The 22,519-nt window shown below is 32.8% G+C and overlaps 1 protein-coding gene across 2 annotated transcripts in view; it reads right to left on the reverse strand.

Moving 5' to 3' along the window:
* The window catches only part of FER (tyrosine-protein kinase Fer), a 178,938-nt gene that overhangs the window by 50,064 nt on the left and 106,355 nt on the right, over positions 1–22,519 (reverse strand). For both annotated transcript variants that reach the window (XM_072537447.1, XM_072537448.1), the window contains exons 5-6: positions 5,735–5,872; positions 775–1,008 (exon numbers count right to left, since the gene is read on the reverse strand). In XM_072537447.1, coding sequence (XP_072393548.1) covers positions 775–1,008; positions 5,735–5,872 — 372 coding nt within the window. The remainder of the gene's footprint in view (positions 1–774; positions 1,009–5,734; positions 5,873–22,519) is intronic.

A 22,519-nucleotide genomic window follows, 5' to 3' on the forward strand; every position in this document is an offset into this window, starting at 1 on the left:
AGCTATTGAAGAGGGAACTCTTGGCGTTAGCAGGTCAAAAATGGAATATATGTGTTGGTAAGGAACAGGAATTGTTGGGGACATCGAATTGCTTGGAAAAAAACTAGGACGAGTAGGAGAATTTAAATATTTGGTTCCTACATAACGGAAAATAAGACACTACATCGAGAAATTGCCCACAGGTTACAGGCTGGTTGGTTTAACTGGAAGCGAATGAGCGGGGTACTCTCTGATCGAAAAATCGGCGAAGGGCTGAAAAGAAAGATATACAAGAGTGTGCTGAGGCGTTATTGTGCGACGGTGAATAAAGAGGGTTCAGGAAAAGAAGATGGAAGTACCTAGCTAAAATGAAAATGTTACGGTGGATGTTGGGTAAGAGTAAAAAGGACATAATCAGGAACGACGGGGAGAGCGGTGGGGTGACTACAGTCTCAAAAAAGGTTCAACTACAAAGACTGTAATGGTTTGGTCACATCAGACGTAGAAATGGGAACTATGTTGGACGAAGGATAGAGCTGTTAGAAGTTGATAGAAAGAGAGGTAGAGGAAAACCGAGGAGAAGATGGAATGGATCCATGTGAACAGTGGATTTGTCTTTTCATATATTTATTATTTATTTACCTCCATGTTTTTGATAAATTGTTCTCGGCTCTCTATTGCTTACAACACCAAATGCGTTCGCCTGAATTGCAACTTATCAACATTGTTCATTGAAGTTCTGTGTAAATTACTACAAGAAATTTAGTATATTAATATATAATTTAACAAATTTACCTATTACTAGCTTCGTTGTTCGTCGTTTTCCCATTCACCAAACTATCAGTACTTGTGATGGACGTACGTTTTTCTTGAATTTCTTTAATATTCGTTTCCAAATCGCTTAGTTTAGTTCTCAGCCACTCTACGGTTAAATTATCGACTGTTAGTTGATTAGGTAACAGTTTTCCAGCAGAATCTTCGACGAGGCTTTCGTCAAATATAAATTTTACTGGTTCTTGAGGCGTTGTTCTGAAAAACAAAATTTGTTAATAAAAACTCATGGAGGTAACCACCATTTAAGTCAACTAAAATTAAAATACCACGAGTACAGAGACCATCTCCTATCAAGTAAATGATATGGTGATTTTAAGTTCCACAAAACGTACCAAAGCTAAAGCAAATAACAACTCGCCGTAATATTTAAAGAAAAAACAATAAATGAATGAGTCTACCAAAACAATAACAAAATCTGCCATGATATAAACATGGAAAATGAAATCAGACGCATAATAGACCGTCAGAACAACACAAACGACAATTTTGGAAAACCAATTACAATTTTATAAATTTGTAATATTTTAAATGAAATTATCGCTACCCCTATAAATTGCCAGATGCCCGAATACGAAAAGAAGTCAACAACAAAAATATACCAACAATAGCGGATTATAAGACACTCATCTTCATACAAAATACATATGCAACACACAACACTTGTACACAATACAAGAACATTTTCTCAAACACAAACGCATATGGAACATATTAATAATCCAGAACACTCAGAAATAATAAGAATTTAAAATTCCGTAAGGCAAAAATCCACCCCGTAAACAACTTTGGCGGTTATACATTTTTTAAACAAAATTATAAATTTATAATTTGATAAATAATCTAATAAGAATAATATATAATCTGAAACTTTTTGGGTTGGATTTTCAGGAGTTTCTGTGAGTAGTATTAAAAAAAAATATTGTAAAGGAGGGCCGCGAACTGAAAAAGAAGTAAAAACAAAAAGAGAAATCAAACGATTTCTATCTAGCGAAACCAAATTCAAATTTTTTACCACTGTGTTTCCTAAAATTTGCGAAACAAACAGCTGGATAAATTACTCGGCAAGGGAATCTAAAATTGCATTCCACATGCCGTATATCCTATAAATTGATACTTTTTATAAAGAATATATACACTAGTCTAATAAAGTTCAACTTAAATTTAATTTAAGTTTGCGTTTATAATATGCTAATAAAATTTAACAACAAATTGTAATATAAAAACATGAATTTTATTTGAACCAAAGGAGAGTTCACATCATTTAATTTTAAATTCAGCTGTAGCTTGTTTAACATGTTTTGTTCAGTTCTACGAAATACAAATTCTTTAGAATAAATAGAAAAAAAGATATAGCAATTTTAAATAACGTTGTTAGAAATATTGGATTGATTAAACGGCCACGACGACCTCAGTGCACTTTCATGTGTCAAACAGCGACACGTTAATACATGTCAACGACTTGTACGTCGCTTTATTCGTCATTGTGTTCGACCGCAAAGGATTAAAGCGGAGAACACATCTAATGACGCGTACACATTTGGAAACGCATGTGACCGAAGCCTTGCGACCAAACGCCTTCGGTAAATGTGTACGCCCCAACAAACGATAGCAAACGCATGTGTTTGCCTTCGCTAGAGTTCGTTCACTGGGTGATGCATCAAAAGAAAATTGAAGAACGAATTCGTTTGGCTGTGTTTAATGTGTACGCTTCCGAGTAAAAGTGTCGAACGTCGTCGCGATTTTGTTTTGATTTTCTAATTTGCAATAATGGAGTGTTGGCAGTATCGCTTCTCTAAACTTTGTATCTTTTTTCGAAATTTTTGGACCAATTTCATTTAATAACCATTCAAAATCAGTAGACTTCATTCTACAAAAAATTTGAAAAAGCCCGTATTTCAATTCAGCTTTTAGATCATTAAATAAGTCTATCCCTCTATACCGGCTTCTGCTTTTGAATAATGATGCTGTTCACCAGAGCTGTTTTCGTAGTTTTTTGGGGAGGTCTTTTACTGCTTCGGCCCCCGCCTCACTAATAATAATATATAACTCATTTGCAATAATTATATCCTCATCCGATGTAATTTTTAACAATGTACATCAAATAAATAACTGCCACGTTACGAATCACCATAATTACCCGCGAAACTGATCGAATGCAAACGAATTCGTTCGCTGTAATGTGGACAAAAGACCAAATTTTCCATCGAACGTCGAAAACATCGAATGAATTCGGTCGAAGATGCAAAGATTCGGTCACATGCGTTCGCCAGATGTGTACGCGCCTTTAAGCTACCACGATGGCGATGATGGTTTTGGTTTCTGTAGAAAGTGAACACATCGGACCGATAGCGACCTGCGATTTCAAATACAATTGGAAATATAGTTAATAAAATGTCTGATTTACAAAAAGAAAAAGCGTTGAAAAAATGTAATAAAAGGTATGCGCAGACGATTTAATTTTTTCATTTACAAATGCTGATATTTATGCAGTTTTTTTTGGAAAAAAAGAAGATATGTTTGGCACATTTGGGATAACATTAACCTGAAGCCAAGAAAACACGGAGAATTTCATAAATTGTACCCAGAAATTCGCAAAGATGAGAACCGTTTCTATACATATATTAGAACGAATTTTGAAAGTTTTGATGAGATTTTAGATCAGACAAATACGTACAAATAATTTTTAATACCTACGAACGTTCTTGTAATCTGGGTTGGACATGTCGAACAATATATCATATTTTTTACAATTTTAATAAGTTTTTCGATATCTATTTTTATTTGCATCGACGCGACCAGCGATAAACGTAAACTGCTGCTCAGAACGGTGCACAAATTCCGAAATTCCTTTGATCGCCAGCAGGTCGCGACCAGTACGTGCTGCTTCACTTGTTTGAGACTGGTCAAATCGCTGTCGCCATCGCGTCGTGATCACTTAGGTGTATTTTCCGCTTAAGCCTATGGCTCCACAAGCGACAGATTGTCGCTAGCAGTAGCAGTAAAATGTAGCTTGATAAATGAAAACAACAGCAGTGATACTGAGTGGCTCCACGGGCTGTAGATTGTCGCTTTGTTTCGAGACCGAGACACGTCGTCAAGGTCGTGTCGCGTTCGAATAGGTCCGGACCTATTTTTTAGCAGTAATTTGCAGCGCGTTTGTGGCTCCACTAGCAGTAATGTGTCGCTTGTAGCGGTAATTGCCATTTAATCGGATATTTTTGTTCTTGGTTGTTTATTTTTGTGTTTGTTAAGTTGTTTCTTTGTTTTTATAAATTACTTTTAAGTTTTTTCATACAATTTTCAAAAATTATAACTTCTAAGAAAGAAAGAAATCCAATATTTTCTGTAACGGTATTCTAGATAACGAAAATCAATGGATGGTTTTTTTTTCAATATCAATTAATCTTATCAAACTGTACTTTATAATAGATGCCATTATTAAACAAGAAAAAGTTGAATAGAGAGAATAAACAGTTTTTATTGATTTCCCGAAAATCTATTTTTTGGATTTCCTTCTTCGAACTGGTGATTCATTTCTATATAAGTGGTTGTCTAATCATATCATATAAATAAAATTTTAATAATTATTGTTTATAGTAAAATTTTATTACCCTTCAGTACTAATGTTTCGTTTTCGATAGCTTGACCTGATTCATAAATAAAGGAATGCAACAAATCAGATTTTATGTAGCATCAGAATTTTTTAAATTATTGTAACATAAAAAACAAGTTAGATATTGGAAAAGGAAGATTCATTACATCAACCCAATATGATAAATGAATATAATTGACATATGGGAGCCGTCGATCTACTTGATAATTCAGTAGCGAATTACAGAATACGCAGAGGTAAGAAGTGGTGGCGGCCCCTTTTTATTCTAATGAAAGTTAAATAGTTAAATATTTTGTTTCTTTTTATTTTTAGGTAGATACATGTATAGGATTATAAAATATGTAATTTGAAATCTTACTTTAAGGTAATTGCTAATTTTTCTTTTGGGCTTAGGCTATCACGCATTGATGTATCCTGTTTTCGTATGGCATCTTCTATTTCACCTAATAAAAAATTAAAAGAAGACATTGACATCCTGTAATATTCAAAAAACTTGTCAGGATATTCTTTTAATTTGTTGTGTAAAAGAAAAAATTTTCCCTCTGTCTGTCTAGGCACTAGAACAGGGTGAATCCACCATTTCCTTTTTTTAACCCTACGTCGACGGCGCAATGCCAATATTAAAGCAACTTTTTGTTGAAATGATAGATTATCCATACTATATTATTGTATTATCGGTCTGAATTTATTTTACTTATTTATTTATTTATTTTATCTGCTATATACACGGACACTAGATAAACGGACAAGATACCACTGATTGTAGCTTCGTCATATTAACGCTCATGGAGCCACTACAAGACCAAAACCCGGCGATATGCGCGCTGTAAACTGTCGCTCGTGGAGCCATGATTTTACTGCTTTACTGCCGCCGTAATTTTACTGCTACTGCTAGCGACAATCTGTCGCTCGTGGAGCCATAGCCTAAGACTTTAATGTTTTATGTTACTGTAAACAATATGCAAATGGATATGATTTGATAACGAATAAAAAGAGCTATTATCTGAACCATATTATTACGCTATAAAAGACATTACCAATAATAGAGATATAAAAAGTTAGATGACTAACATTATTAGTCACAGCAAGAATGAATAACTTGAAAATATTGGTTTTATTTTATCTAACACGAAGATATATATTGCTGTACAGTGAGGCAAACCGTCAAGATTAGCATTTATAGAGAGAAGAAAGGTCAAAAATATATAGTTAATTTTGCAAGAAAATGATACATAAGGTCATGTAATGAGAGTCAAAGATGGAATGAGGAAAAAGGAAAGATTCCGGAGCACAACTCAAAATACTTACTTGTGTTTTTCGGTGAAATCATTATATTCCTCAGAAGGTTTAAGACTTTCAATACTATTTTCTATTTTTCTTTGAATTTCTTTGAACTTCTCAGAAGTTAAATCCGAATTAGTTGCAACGTCATGTAAAATCTGTTTCCTACAACAAATTAACTATTTAGATTATATAAATAACAAAAGTAAGTCCAGTCCACATATTCGGTGAACTTACATGGGTCCAAGATTAAGTAAATAACCATGGATTTAACTGATTATCTGTACAAAATTATTGTATAGGGGAAAAGCGTGTACCTTGGGACAAAATTTACTTTTAAATTTTTATGTTTTTTTCTTTCATCTGAAACTGATATGTATTTGATCCATGTAAAAGAATGAAGATTTAGGCACTGGACTGATATTAAAAATATCGATAATAACCAACGAGTAAATCAGTAATTACCATATAAGTGTACAGTGATATTAGTCCCAAGGTTCAACCTGTGGTTTACCCTTGGGACAGTGTTGTTTGTACATTGGGACATGAACTGACTGTATTTATATAAATAAAACAAATATTGAAATAACTTTTTTAATGATGAAAAAACCAATAAAAGTATTTTATTGTATTTATATATTATTTAAAAGAAATATTTTGTGGAAAGGCAATGTTGAATGAATGAAATCCTCGCCGTATTTTGGGCACAGGCAACACTTTCACTATGCTTGAATGCTTTACGACGGCAATATCTTCAACATTTGGGAAGACAAAATAAACTTTCCGTTTTCGGAGAAACTTCACAGTAACTTCTTGGTTTATGCTTTCTTGAACCAAACCAGCATAGTAAACATCAGTGGATGTAGCTTTTCCAGTGACTTCAAATTTTACCACAACCCAGCTGCCAATGGTAAAATTGAGTGCAACTTTGTCTGATGGAAAGAAATCAGGAACATCTTCATCTTCGGAACTTGAGTCAAATCTGCTTCCATCAGAGATGTCTTTAAGCTCGAGCTCGTCTTCATCTTCAGACGAAGAAGAAGATACAACTAGTGCTCTTTTGACTGCCTCTTTTTTCCTCGGGACTGGCTTACATATTTTAATTTTCTGCTCCTTGATTTTCTGCAACTCCGGTGAGTCTGTGACAATCATACATCTTCCCGGTCTCCTTCCCCTTCCACCAGTCTTACGCGGTGGAACCTTCGGAAATGGGCGAATTTGTTCAGGGGTCATTCCAGTAGTGGAACATGGCGCACTGCTTGTTGATGGTATGGCTTCATCAACTTCCATAAGTTCTGTCTCTTCAATATCAGTTTGTTTTGGTTCATATGGCCTGTTGGTCACCTCAGCTGGTAAGAACTCATGGTCTCCGAACACGTTTGCATTAAATGGCCATATACCTGCTACTTTGAAACCTGACGAAATGTTATTTGGGGTAAACGCCAATGGGAATGCTTTTCCTATCAGCTCTGACATGTCGTAAATAGATATAGGCTTTCCCGGATGGTTCAGCATCCATTCTTTGCTAGCATTATTGAAATAATTTTTAAATGGCCCAAACACAGACCTATCCAACGGCTGAAGTTTGTGACTGGTATGCGGAGGAAAGGTTAAAATTACTATTCCATTATCCCTAGCTATGTGTATAGCAGCCAATGAGAGGTGGCTTTCGTGGTTGTCGAGGATAAGCAACACTTTATTTTCAGGAGATGGCTTCACAACTGAAATGAAATGTTGAAGATATTCAACGAACAATTCAGCATTGGACCAACCACTAGAAGTTGCCATACCAATAGTTCCAGGTGGTGCGTTGTTAATCATGTGCTCTTTGAAGTGAACACGTGGAAAAATTATACCTGGTGGAATAAATGTTCCGGCAGCGCTAACGCAGGCTATCATAGTAACATTAATACCCCTCTCGCCAGAAGTAGCTGCTCCAATTTGCTTAGCTTTTATATCGCCAAGCACACGAACTGGCTTGTGAACAGTAGGGCAGCCGGTCTCATCGAGATTCCACACATTTTGAGGTGTTAACTTTAATCTCGAATAAATTTCTCCCAATTTATCAAAAAATATTAAAACGTTTGGCTTGTTGAAACAGGCCATTCGACCTAAGCTTGTGGCTTCAGGCTTCCGAAGAGATATTTTGTTATTATAAGAAGTTCTAAAACATCGGTACCATTGTCTACCAGCAGTTTTATTATTATCCCATGATTCAGGGTAGTTCACATTGTTGAGTTTGGCGTACTGATATGCTAGTTTTCGCATTTCTTCAACAGTGACGCCATAGTTCCACTGTGCAGCTTTGATAATGTAAGTGAGCAGTTCGTTTTCTTGTTCAGTACTGAAGACTTTGCGTGTTGAATTATTCGCTTCATACTTGAAAGTCGCTTTCATAGACACTTTATGTTTTTGAATATGCCTACCAAGAGTACTTTTTGAAACACCATACAGATTAGCTATTTCTCTCAAAGGTCGACTATGCGCCAGTATCTCATTGGCAGCTGCTTCTAATGCTTCTGCATCTGGTTTCACCCTTTTTTTTCCTGTAGCACTTCTTCCCATCTGCAACAATAAGATTAACATTAACACGGTGAAGAAAAATATCTGGTTGTACCTTGGGACAAGTCCCTACGTACAACCATAACAACGTCCCAAGGTACAACCAAGCACATGTTTTACTAAATCTAACCTCATCAATTTAAAGTAAAGTTTTTTCTCATAAAATATAGTTTACAGTGAGCATTAAATATATAAAGACGAAATACGCCGAAAAAATTCAACCAATAGTTCTTACCGTGCTTTTCCTATTATTTTATAAAGATGGATAAAATTTACTTCACGGACACCAAAACGTTTTACACTTGTCGTCACATCAAATGGCTGCTGACGGAAACGCGAATGTTTGATGTAAGTGGAGACAGTGTTGCCATCATATTACAAATTTCTCAGATTTCTCGCTACAACGGTTACATTTTTATAATGATTGTCCCAAGGTAAAACCGTTCCAAGGTACACGCCTTTCCCCTATAGGTTGTTTGGTTGTATATTGCATAAAATTAATATTTCAACTTAATCTCTTGCTGGAAATCCCAGTTCTCTCTAAGGCAGTAAGCTAAATAACAAAAGGGAGAGTTCATTCAAAATTTGTTAGAACTATTTCTGGATAACAAACGATGTCTTGTTGGGCCAACTGCTTCGAATGTTAAAAAAAAGTGTTTTGTATAAACTAACAAACAATAATTTAAGTGATATGTTAAAACGACCGCAAGTACAATAATTATAATGCACACTAATTTTGTTTTAATTATATGTACCATATAATTTTTTTTTTGTTTACAAATTTAGTTTATTTTTAATTTAAAAATTTAGCTACGACATACTTCCGATTTCAAATTTAGTCGTTATTGTTCATAGTATTATCATTGTTTAAATAGGACTAGTTAGCCAACGCAATGTATAAATTTGTTTGATTCTAATTGAGACAGTCACTAGATGTCACCACTCTTTCTGTCTCAATAGATTTTAATATACCATTGTTTGTTTGATATACATTATACTAGATGGTGTTATGTGAAAAAGTTAAGGACTAAACTAAACGTCCATTTTTGATCCACTGAATTAAATTCACCAGCGTTGCAATATTTCACTGACATAGTAGCGACAGGTTTACTTACAAATAATAAAAATGTTACAAAAACAGAACATGAATCATAGGTATTCATTTAAAATAGAGTTATTACTATCAACTACATAGTAAATATCGTGTCAACTAAAATTGTACCTACATAAACGTGCTGTGACTTCTAAATTTTCCTATATCTAAATAAGTTTAAAGAATTTAAATATTTTATTTTATTTGGAAGTGTATTACAAAAATTTGGTCCGAGGTAAGTAGAACATTTTAATTCTATGTGTTTAAAACAAAAAACATTTGTATGAGAAATGAACAAATTAGGTATTTAGAAATAAATTTTACCGGATAATACATACATTCGATAATATTTGAAAAAAGTGATTTTAAATTAAAGTAATGTTACTTCCATAATAAATAAATGGTTTTTTACAGATGGCTGGAAATATTTGTTGTTATTACAAATGTGGTTTATCACCATACAAAATTCATAGATTAAGAATGTTCAGATTTCCGACAAAAAATCCTTCGGCTTGTCAAACATGGATATTACACTCTGGTAAGTAAATAGAAACTTTTTTTATATTCTTTTATTTTACACCGTTTCCGTTACGCAATTAACTTGAAAAAATGTTTTTTTTTCATTCATCATTTTTTATTATCGCCAGGGTGCACGCGTCATATTCGAGATGCATTAATTTCAATTTTACGTTTTCGTTGGTATTATAATTATGATATAATAAACTTCGGAAAAACAAATTAGTGAATAAATATCAAATTAATAAACATAAACAAAGTATTAGATATTAAAATATGTATTTCTGTAGCTATTTTTAGTTATTGTATTGAAAAGTAGAAATAAGTTCATCTTTATCGGAGAACTAATTTATACAAAGGTCCATCTGGGAAAAAATTATTGGTTTCACGTAAAATTTGATACTGATATTTGAAGATTCTAAAAGATATATGAGGGTTAGTTAATAATAAATCTGTAAAGACATACAGGTGATTTTGGCTATAAACGTTTTTTATCCAGTTTAGAGAAAAATAGTTAAAATAAAAATTGTAGATTCAAAAAGTTCTTCCATTTGTGAGTTTCTAAATTAAAATATATAAAAAATTCACCAAAATAGTTGCAAAAAACCCTTGATTTTGCAGAAATTTATAAATTTTAATAACTTAGTTTTTGCATAATGGTATGTAATGTAACTAATAAAAATAGTGACGATTTGTTTATCGTAGAAAGCGATTATGTAAACAACTTTTTGTTGAGCTATCCCAGTTTAAAAAAAAATTATGTTTTACGTGCAACAGAAGCCAAGATATTGCAAATTTTGCAATCGCCCTTCATTTTGAAAAAGTTCAAATCTAAAAAAAACCGAGCTCAAATGGTTCTCCATTCTACTTTCCGGAGCGGTATTTTAAGAATACCATCATTTTAACGGGTTATAAATTTTTACTTCTTTACCGCATATGCCATATGTAAGTTGGAACGCACAATTCAGATCTTCATTTAGTGTTCCTTCAATTTTTAGCTCTTACTGTTGATAGACAATGGAAGTATGATTTTATGAATAAAATGCTTTGGTTTTAAATATAAAATGCTCTCTTGCCTAGTAATGGTCATAGAAGATTCTATTTTTTTTTAGAAAGTGTGTTTTTCACCAGTTTTTCATAAGCATCTAAATAAGTTTGTGGCATAAACGATATCAACGTTATTTTAAATGTTTATAAACAGAATAAATAACCTATAAACTATTTGCTCTGATTGATATTTAGCGCACTTTAATAACTTATTCATTTCCATAATTTCCAGGAGGTATGTTACATGTCCTTGCGCAAAAAAAGAGTTATTATAATTTATAAATAACTGCAAAAATAAGGTTTTTTTTGCAACTATTTTGGTTAATAGTTTCATGTATTTTAATTTGGATACTCTCAAAAATTACATAACTTTTTATGATCTACAACTCTAATAAAAGGTGAAAAAATCTTAAACAGATATTTAAAGTCTCTAAAAGGTATATGAGGGGTAGCTGATGACAATTGTGTGAAGACTACAGCTAATTTTGCTTTGATTTTTTATTAAACAATCGTAAAAAGTGAAAAAAGTGTATGCGCATAAAACGTTTCTTATTCATGTTAGAGATATATGATTAAAATAAAAGTTATAGATCATAAAATGTTCTCTAATATTGAGATTTTTATAATTAAAATACATAAAGAATTGACCGAGATAATTTAAAAACCCTTATTTTTGTAAAATTTATAAATGTTAATATAAATATAAATAATATACATATAAATAACTTTCTTTTTTGCATAACGATATGTAATACAACTATTTAAAATTATGGCAGTTAATGAGTTTTTAAAGGGTGCTAAATATCATACAGAACGACCATACAGTTTATGAGTTATTCAATTTGTTTATCCAGGAGTCCGATTATTTAAAAAACTGTACTTATCCAAACAGTCACTCTAGGGTTATTTTGTAAATAGAAATCGATTTTTATGGCTTCGTTTTAAATTATTAAAAACAAACATCAAGATTATATTAAATTTGTGTTTAAATATCAGTTTGAAGAATAACAAATTTTTAGCATATAAAAATTTCTAATAACTTTGACTTTTTTATGTGTTACACTTGTATCTAGGCTCAATATAAAGCTAAACATTTAAAAAAAACCAAAACCTTCTATTGCCCAGAGGAAATCAAATAGTATTTTTTTTTCTTGTTTAAGAAATTGCAAATATTTTCATTGTTTATTAACATTAAGGCTGAAAATTGAACACATTGTAAAAGAATATCTAAATTTTATAATTCGATTTATAAATGGCATACACAGTGAAGAAGTAAATTAGTTTTGAAACATTAAAATAATGGTAATCGTAAAATATCGCCACAGAAAAATGCAAGGGAGATCTGTCCGCTGCAATATCTCAGCTTGTTTCTTGTTATTGGTTATGGAAATTTCTGTTTTTTTTTTTAATTGTGCTTTTACACCAGCTTTTCATTGAGCCTACGTACAGCCGTATGACATGAAAAATATAAAAAGTAGTATAAACGTTTAGAAGCTAAAAAGCACTTTTTCAAACTGTTTTTTTAATAAAATGTTGAAGTTTACAAATAAAGCTTCAAATAATCGATTCAAAAAACGTCAAATAACTGTCAAAGGTTAAACACCCTTTTTAAAGTTCCTCACGGATTTTAAAGATTTAAACAGTGTTAAACAGATAAAGTAATTCATCGACGAGTTAACAATACGAAGCGAAGTTCTTTAATCACAATGTGATAAGAAAACAAGTATCAAATTTGGTTTTATATTTCAATAGTCGAATTTAATTGCGGCTATATTGGTGTAATTAAAGAAAACCAGTGAAAATCACAAGAAATAGGTGAGATCCTTTTTTCTTTCTTTCCAGTTTGGGAGAGGGTCCATTAGGTACTCACATTTAGGTATTGTGTTACGGTCTGGGTAACCATGACTACACATCATGAACAGCAATTAAATATTTACATTTACACAAAACAGCTTTAATTCCAACCCAAAATCATATGTCGTTGCCGCAGTCTCTAGACCTCCTCCCCGTTCGTTTCCTAAAAGGGAACAAGTTATTGTCATGCACTCCATTTTGAATACTGTTTTATTTAAATATATTACAGAAATTGGTGAAATGGTTTATCCAAAAAATATTACTTTTACATCTCGCATTTCGAATAATCGAATCCACTTTTTCCTCACTTCTACCGACATCGTTGATCAACTAATACACCGAACGTCATAATTAATTTCACCGTCATCTTTATCTGCAGGCTTCTTTCTGCGACCAAAAGAATCCTTATTTCAAATGTATCTCCTTCCATTCCGCATTCACTAATCGAGACGTCCCTAAAAAATACGGAACATCAGATGATCAATAGGCATATTATCAGGAGTTTTCCTAGGGTAACATTTGTAATCCCTGACAAGGTGAACTTCGAAGTGCAATCTTCTCTGTTAATTAACCATGAAAATACATCCTTTAAAATATTTTTATTCTCTGACAGACTATAGTGTTTTCTTTGTAAGCTTACGGGTCGTACCGTGGAGTATGATTGCAAAGTCTCCAGTTGACCAGATCACACACTCATTGCAGCTAATGCTCCTCCCTATTTTTCATTTTCAGCTGACTCTAAGGAGTCCTTAATCCTAAATCCTTCACTTCATCAAAAGAATTTCTATCTTCGGAAATTGAGTCCATCTCCGTTAACTACATACCCATCCTGGCTGCCATTATGGATTTATCCATCCCTCGTCGTACTAATTCAAAGCCCATGTTGGCAGTAGGACAAAAAAGGGGACACTTCAATGACAGTCCTCCTGATACTCCTACCATTCTATCTTCATCCGGTATTCTTGCTCTATTAAGTTCTTTTCCTCCTTTGGCATTTTGGATACCACCCAAAGTGGTGGTATCGAAATTATATAATCGGATATTATATTTCCGCTATAAAAATGATTTACAAAGATAATCCGACTAATTTTACACTTAATTCCACGTAACTTATTACATTTCTTGAGAACTGTTTTGTATGTATCACCCCACTACAAGAAGCTTAAAAATCCTCCAACATAGATGGTATTCAAAAGGACTTATTGCAGCTCTACATAGGTACAAGGAAAAGATCAATAAAAACCGTATTACTAGAATCTTAAAAAAGTTAAAAGAACAGCCTACCTCCGACTTACAAGAGTATATATAAGTGCATCCTCTGATAAATCTGATGTCAAATCTAATCACAGCATACATGATGAATAGAATTTCTCTATTTCTCTCGCATTTATTCATTTTTTCTGCTCTCTGTATATTTTTACTTCATCTTTTGCCAAATTTAGACACGATATTTAATTAAGTAAGAAAACTTTATGTACTTCAAATACTAGCCCAGTGTGGAAAAAAAATTGTGAATAAAAAATAACCTTAAAATCTCCAATCTCTTTTTTAATCGAAAGGTTATCCTTGACAATTAAGAGACAGCCAAGATTCTGGCAGAAAATTTAAAAGAAAAGTTTTGCAACAAATCTGAACCTAACCATATATACTCTTTTCTTCCTTCGCCCTTTCATTATTCATCCTCACTTTCACAAGATACCAATTATCCGAACTCTCGTATAAACTATTTCGAACTAAAAGCTGCACTCAAATCCTATAAAAACACAAAAATTAGGGTTTTCTAGAATAATCTTGAAAAATTTCTCGAAAATTCCTTAGGCACCAACGACCCTCTAAATGAAGCCAGTAAATTTACCACTGACATACCGCTGACAATCGTTAATGAAAGATCTTGCCCTAATCTATACTAAGATAAAAGAAAGATCATTACAAAGAACAAACGAACACAAACGGGTTATGTCATGAAGACAAATCGTTTTTGTCTTCATGACATGTCATTTTTTCGCTGTATTACTAGCTACTATTCTACCACAATTTTACAATTATTTCCCGTTCTCCAACCCTTCCTACTCACATTTTAACCCCACTCCATTAGAAATACAGACAGTTGTACACTTGACTGCTGACTGTTGCTAGAAACAGTCGTCCTCTCTTTCGTCTGCTGAGTCCTACTAGGCAGACGTATAATCTCTCTATCGCTATCTATCGCTTGGTACAGGCTTACCGCGCTTTTTCTCCACTCTAACTCTCGCATGAAGAATTGGTAAGACTTTATATAAAATTAATTTGATATAGTCTGTATAACCTTTTGCCACATATTCTAATTTATTTGAACCAGCCCTATGTAATACAGTCCTCATACACCGAAATTATATTCATAATTTCACATATGTACACCCTTTTTGTACACACACATTTCTTAAGCAATCTATAATCAACAAGATGTCGTAGCAACTGTACTTAACATTGAAGGGGCATTTTATTTAATCTCCAGAAAAGCAATCATTGACAAAATCTCCCACTATAATTTAAATGGTAATATTTTCTCATTTGTAAAAAAATATCTAATTGAAAGAATCTTTAAAGTCCTTGCCAAGGGTAAACTTTTTCAATCTCTTCCTCAAAATTAAGGTGTCCCTTTAGAATCTGTATTAAGTTTAAATTTATTCATTCTTGCCATCAACGAAATTTGCCTCCCATCAAATATGTTCAATACGCTGATGACCTAATCATTTACTGCCATGTTAAATCTGTCTCAACCTCATATAAACTTATACAAAGTGTAGTAAATCTAACGAACTAAGATTATCACTCTCTGAGAGCAAAACCAAATTAATAAAATTTTCCATAGGGATTTCCACTCCCTTACCCCAAATTTTATTTACCAATTCTCTACTTTCTGTTGTTAATTATTGTAAAATTCTCGGTTTTATGTTTGACTCCAGATTAAATTGAAAACATCAAATCTCTGAACTTAAAATCAATTGTTTTAAAAGGTTGAACATTTTTAAAACCCTCAGTCATCTTCAATGGGGTGCCAATAAAACTACTTCTGAGCGCTTTTCGCTTTAGTCCTATTGAGAGTGTATACCGTGAATCTAATGAACTTTCTCCTACCCAAGACGATAATCACTTCTACTTTCGTATGCTGCATCAACATCCGCAAATCCATTTCATCCCGTTCATTCCCTAATTGCCACAGGTCTTCTTCCACTAACAATAACCAACACCTTATCATAAAACCTATACCTCAATTAATTTGCCACTACTTAAAAATATTGACCTTTTTCTTACTAGTTCATTTCCTCTACCTTTACTTCCCCTCTGGGCTAAAGATCTGACTTCAATATATACCTCACTCACTATTTTTAACAAACTTGAATCTTCTAACCTTTGTTCTAAACTATTTGTTCAGATTAACTTTCATATATCCATTTAGTCAATACAATTTTCACTGAGCACCTATTAGTTCAAAACATTCATGACATAATACCAAAATCTCTCTGCTTACGATGTAACAGTCTCTCTCATATGGCTGCCTTCTCACACCGGAATTACTGGTAATAAATCAGCAGATCATTGTGCCAAAGAAGCTACCAACCATGCCAAATCAACTAGCTAACGAATCTCGAAATTCGTTTTAAAAAAGTCGGTAGAGGATACTTGACAAAACTTAGAACAAAAGAGCAAAACAACTTTTCATAAACTTCAATCTTTTATTGGTCATCTCTCCCTAGACTTCATAACTATAAGAGAAGCATCGACTAATACAAGACTACGAATCAACCATACCAAACTTACCAACTGCAAACAATTCACCCGCCTGTATAAACCACTGGACTTGAAACCTACTATAAGGAACTAGAGAATTGTCTATCTCTTCCTCAACTGTAAATTGTATATGTTGATTATGATACTTGAAAATGTTGACTATTTCAATAATTTTGTGTTTAGGAAGTGCCAAAACTAAATCATCTACATATCTTTAAAAAAAGGAATGAAAAAAGTGCAATTGTTGATACAATCACAATCACTTATAACATCATCCATGACATAGCTACTTAGAATGGGTGAAAGACTAGATCCCATAGGACTAGTTTCTGATAGTCCTATGGGATCTTTTTTTTTTTCCTATCTAAAAAATTTCTTTTTTCTTACTCTTATATATATATATATATATGTATACATATATATATATATATATATATATATATATATATACATATATGTATATATATATATATATATACATATATATATATATATATATATATATATATATATATATATATATATATATATATATATATTTCTTTTCTTCTTTTCTATATACATATATATATATATATATATATATATTGGCACAACTGCGAAGTTATTTATATTTTGAATACAGAACTTAAATTGTTTTTTTACTTTATTGTGCAGAAAGTTGCTTTTTTTAAGTTGTGTTAATAATAATATTGTTGTAGGTAATGCTGCATTGGAAAGTCTGGTGCTACCCGATTTAAAAAAAAATTTCCTTGCAGTAAGCATTTTGTCCAAAAATATCTAAATGCAAACCAAAAAAATATAGTGAGGTAGAAGAGGAAGGTTTGTTAACGACACCACTCGTTTTTTATACGTATTCGATAGCAAAACAACCTCAACCAGTGCCAATAATGTTTCGCAATACATACATTGCTTATTTTAGGTCATGAAAACAATGTTACAATCAATTTCTATAACTATTAATGTAAACAATTTTGTTTTGTTTTTTTTATCTTGAATTATTATTTCGTTAATATTGTCTATGTGTAGATATTAGAATTTTGATAAGTGGTATATAACTATTAAAATAATGCGAATTTAATTTTTGCAATATCTATCAGTTTGTAATTTAAAATTATTCAATTAATAAACAGCTCAAATCGGTCGATTTGATTGAAAAAAACATTCTCATTTATGTAAACAGAAATACAAAAATGGTGTTTATATCATAAAATACATAAATAAATAAAATAAAGGATACTATTTATTAAAGTGTTGTTTTATTATTCCTTTTATCCCAACACACAGATTAATTTTTCCCTAAATATGTGTTGCCTCTTGTTGTGGCATATCGATGTGTTTATTTGTTTCAAAAACATTCTTATCAAAAAACCATACCTATAAATTTACTATATTTTCAAACGTCATTTTAAAGATTAAAAGATTGAAAATTTAATTTTCTCAAAACATACATAAAACCATTGTTTAAAAAGATTTTCTTTTTTAAACAATGATAAAACTTAAGTCTTGACTAAAAAATAAACCTCTGCATTAGTGTTCTAAGACGATAGCAATCGAGTATATTTCAATTAAATATTTAATCCTTTTCTAGCAAATCATATAACCAAATTAAATATCTGGTAAACTAATAAAAATTTAAAAAAGATAGCATTTACCTACTTCATATAAATAGATTACTAACCGATTTAGATTTAGCAAGTCTCAAAGTATAAAAACAGTTTGAAATATTCGCTCGAAATAGTCAAGTTATCTTTCACTAGACGCATACAACGATAATAACAATAAGCATTTTATTAAAGTTTTATATTTTCTTCACAATCTGGCATCCGTGTACAGGTTTGCCTTAGTTAGGAGACAGGCAAAAATATACTCGAATAGAATCCTGCAGAGATTTAAGTTTCTGTTAATAGTTTTTTAAATTTATGACTAGAGGCCGCCATGTGACGGCAGAATTAAAGTCAAACGTTTGTTCCATAAGGATTGTCTAACTAGTCCTATTTAAACAATGGTATTATCGCCGGCATCGCTGTCGTCACCGGTAATGGTTATTATGATTGGGCTTATTTCGTTTATTTTCCACCAATCCTCAATTAATTTTTCGCTTTTGGATATACAGTTACACCATACGTTAACAATTAGGAAAATACATTTAACTGGAGGATAACAAGTTTCATTTCATTTATAAAATGTCTTCGAGTCTGTCGAGTGTCACCAATTTGGTAGTTATGAAATTTAAATCTATGTATTTCCTTATGATTTCATAGGATTTTTCAGATGCCAATTGCCGTTACCCATCTAAAGCATCAACCTAAATATTGATTTTTAGTCGGTCAGTTGATTCGTTGCCTATTTGTTTAATTCGAAACTCATGTAAGTTCACCGAATAGACTCTAATTAAAATTTAAGTACTTCGAGGCTAATGTTAGCAAAATTAACTTTCAAGCTTATATTAAAGATATCCTATTTTTACCAAAGATAATTTCGAAATACAGTAAAGTTTAGACGCAAGAACGGTGATTATTCTGGAAGCTCACTCCTGGGTGTGAGATACCCATCCAGACACTTAGCTTAATGTAGCATGAGCAGCAGCAATGCAATATTGATGCCATTATGCAGCTTCATGTTAATTCAGTCTGTAGTCTGCCATGGCTGAGTTTGTAGTTGCGGTCTCATTTGAGCAATATATCCAATAACAAAAAATTATTGAATGCGCGCTAGGATATGTAGCACCCATGTGTGAGGTTTGTGATAATTTATTAATTTTCCTTATAATTATTTTTTAGTGAAATGGCTTCATGTAGTTGGAAAAAAAACTGGGGAAAACGTCGTCCATTGCCCCAAGTGGAAATGGAAGTCGAAAATTTATTTGCTAAGGAAAACAACGGGGATGATGGTGAAGATATCTTTGGTGCCGATTCCGAATCTGATGAAGTCAGAACGTCGGAAGTTCCGAACGTCGAAGAACAAAATTTCAATACCAATACTAATGAAAGTGAACAGTGATAGTCAAGTAGATCATGAACCAGTTAGAAATATTGCAAGTTTACATGAAAAAGATGGGCAGCGCTGGTCTACAGAACAATCCTCAAGGCGTCATCGTACAGCAGCCGGAAATATTGTTACGCATTTACCAGGCCCCAAAGGAAAAGCCAGGATTCTTCAGTCTCCTGAAGAAGTCTGGAGTTTACTGTTTAAGGAACAAATGTTAGATATTATCGTCCTTTAAACAAATGAAGAAATCATTCACAAAAGTGAAAGTACCGCTATGCAAAGTTACACCAGATTGACAAATTAAACAGAAATGAAAGCCCTCATTGAGTTATTGTTATTATCTGGTGCATTAAAAAGTTTCTAACTCTAACGTTGATGAAGTTTGGTCCCTACAATTTGGTAATGGAATATTTTTTGTTACGATGTTGCATCAGAGATTCAATTTCTAGCTGTATGCCTAAGGTTTGATGATAAAGAAACAAGAACAATAAGAAAAACAGCAGATAAATTTGCATACATACGCGAATAATAACGATAATGACGACTCTTCTTCTTCAAGTTCCGTCTTCTATCGAAGGTTAGAAATCATCATGGCTATGCGGAGCCTGTTGACTGCCGCTCTAAATACTTCTGAACCAATACATGGAACCAACCGAAATATAATAGTAGAAAACTGGTTCACCTCAGTATCTCTGCCTGATCAAATGATGAGGCAAATCAGACTAGCTCTCTTAAGTACACTGAGAAAAATAAACGAGGAATTACACCGTCCTTTCTCGGTAAAAAGGAACTAGCTACATCATTATTTGTATTCGACGAAAATAAAACTACCCTCTCATACACTCCAAAGCTCAAAAAAGTTGTTCTTTTGCTGTCAACATTACACCACAATGATTCGTTAAATGCTGTTACAGGAAAACCAAACACTATACACACCTATAATGAATCAAAAGGAGGTACAGAACAGATACGTTTGACCAAGTATGCCATTCTTATACTGCATCACGAAAATCCAGACGATGCGATGGCCACTAAGAATTTCATTTAACATGCTTGATGCAAGTGGTATAAATGCAATGCTGCTATTTTCTCCTGCAAATCGCCCTTGAAAAGAAAATACATCTAATAATAGAAGAACATTTCTGAAATATTTGGAAATGCTTTAATTAAACCACTAATGCGAGAGAGACTTCAAATAGCTTCGATACAGTAATCACTGACAAAAAAATGTGTGGCATTCTTTAAGTTGAAGACCTTGCCACACAACATCCCACAAGTTTAGTAATGCAAACTAGGTGTTATTTTTGCAAAGTACAAGATAGAAAAACGAAGCTTAGCTTACCATAAAGGATACTGCATGCAGCATAGAGCTAAACTGTATTGTGAATTTGATCATCAAAATAAGTAAAATTGAAATACCTGGCTAAGAATGAATATGAGTTATATAATCAAAGGGTGTTACCTTTTAGTTAGAAATACCATTTTGTAGTTAAATTAAGGTAAAATATTTTGAATTATGTTTCTGCTTTTCTTAGAAAATGTTTTTTAATTATATTAAAATAATTTTAATATTTAATAATATTTAAACCAAAAATTCAACTTGTTTGGACGCTTGGAATGTGCTTCATGAGCACTTCCTCATTTAAATTAAATAAGTTAGTATTTTCCGTGAAAAGGGACGTAGAGTAGTAATAACAAGTACGTTTTTTCATTGGATTTGCATATAAAATTTCATGAATATCGTCTTTTTCGTTTCAAAGATATTTACTTAATTCCATACCTTATCTAAACTCTGTATATCAAAAAAGAGTACCGAAGATAGTATTAAGAATAGGAATAAGGGTATCTATAAGAAGAGGAAGATCCACAAGACCGCTGCGAAGGAAAATTTAGAAAAGCAAAATGTTAGAAATTGGAACATTAGGGCACTGCATAAAGAAAATGGAGAGACATCTCTAACCATAAGTTTCCGCGGTCAGAATAATTAAAAAATACTAAGTTCTCGGGAAGAACCGCGTTGAGAATTTATTACTCGACGTTTCGGCACCCATTTTGGAGCCATTATCAAGAGCGATACGGTTCCGTTCGAGTTCGGAAGTTCGGAGACGACCCGTCTTGCCCTGTGTGGCTGCTTTTATACTCTCAGTATGCACGGGAACGGTATGCGCTGACGTGGTCTGAGCTGACCTTGCCGCCGGATCAACCCAAAATCTTTCTACCTTTTATTAAAGGTGTCACTGACAAGATCAGTAGAATTCTTCTTCCTCTAAACATCAAAACCACCTTCACTACTCACTCGAAGTTGTCCAATCTCGTCAGATCCGTAAAAGACCAAATCCCCAATGAAGACTATGGTGTCTACGGGATACCTTGTTCCAGTTGCCAACGTACATACATAGGACAGACAAACCGGCCTAACAGCTTAAATACGCGCGATGACGCTAAACGACTACCGGCAACATGGCGACCCCTGCTTCAGCGACCTCCCGCCCACACTGTTCAGTCCACGTCAGCGCATACCGTTCCCGCGCATCCTGAGAGTATAAAAGCAGCCATACAGGGACAGGGCAAGACCGGTCGTCACTCGACACTGAGGAGTAGGCAGATTGAGACCTTTGACAATTCTCGCATTTATACGGAACAAGATACTGGTACGTCACGAGTGAGGGGAGTAGGCAGATTGAGACCCCGACTCGAACGGAACCGTATCACTCTTGATAATGACTAAAAAATGGGTGCCGAAACGTCGAGTACTAAATTCCCAACGCGGTTCTTCCCGAGAACTTAGTAATTTTCATATAAATATATATATATATATATATATATATATATATATATATATATATATATATATATATATATCTATATCTATATATATATATATATATATATATATATATATATATATATATATATATATATATCTAAATATATATATATATATATATATATATATATATATATACATGCCATATAAC

The sequence above is a fragment of the Diabrotica undecimpunctata genome, chromosome 7, assembly GCF_040954645.1.
Source record: "Diabrotica undecimpunctata isolate CICGRU chromosome 7, icDiaUnde3, whole genome shotgun sequence".
NCBI classification, from domain to species: Eukaryota; Metazoa; Arthropoda; class Insecta; order Coleoptera; family Chrysomelidae; genus Diabrotica; species Diabrotica undecimpunctata.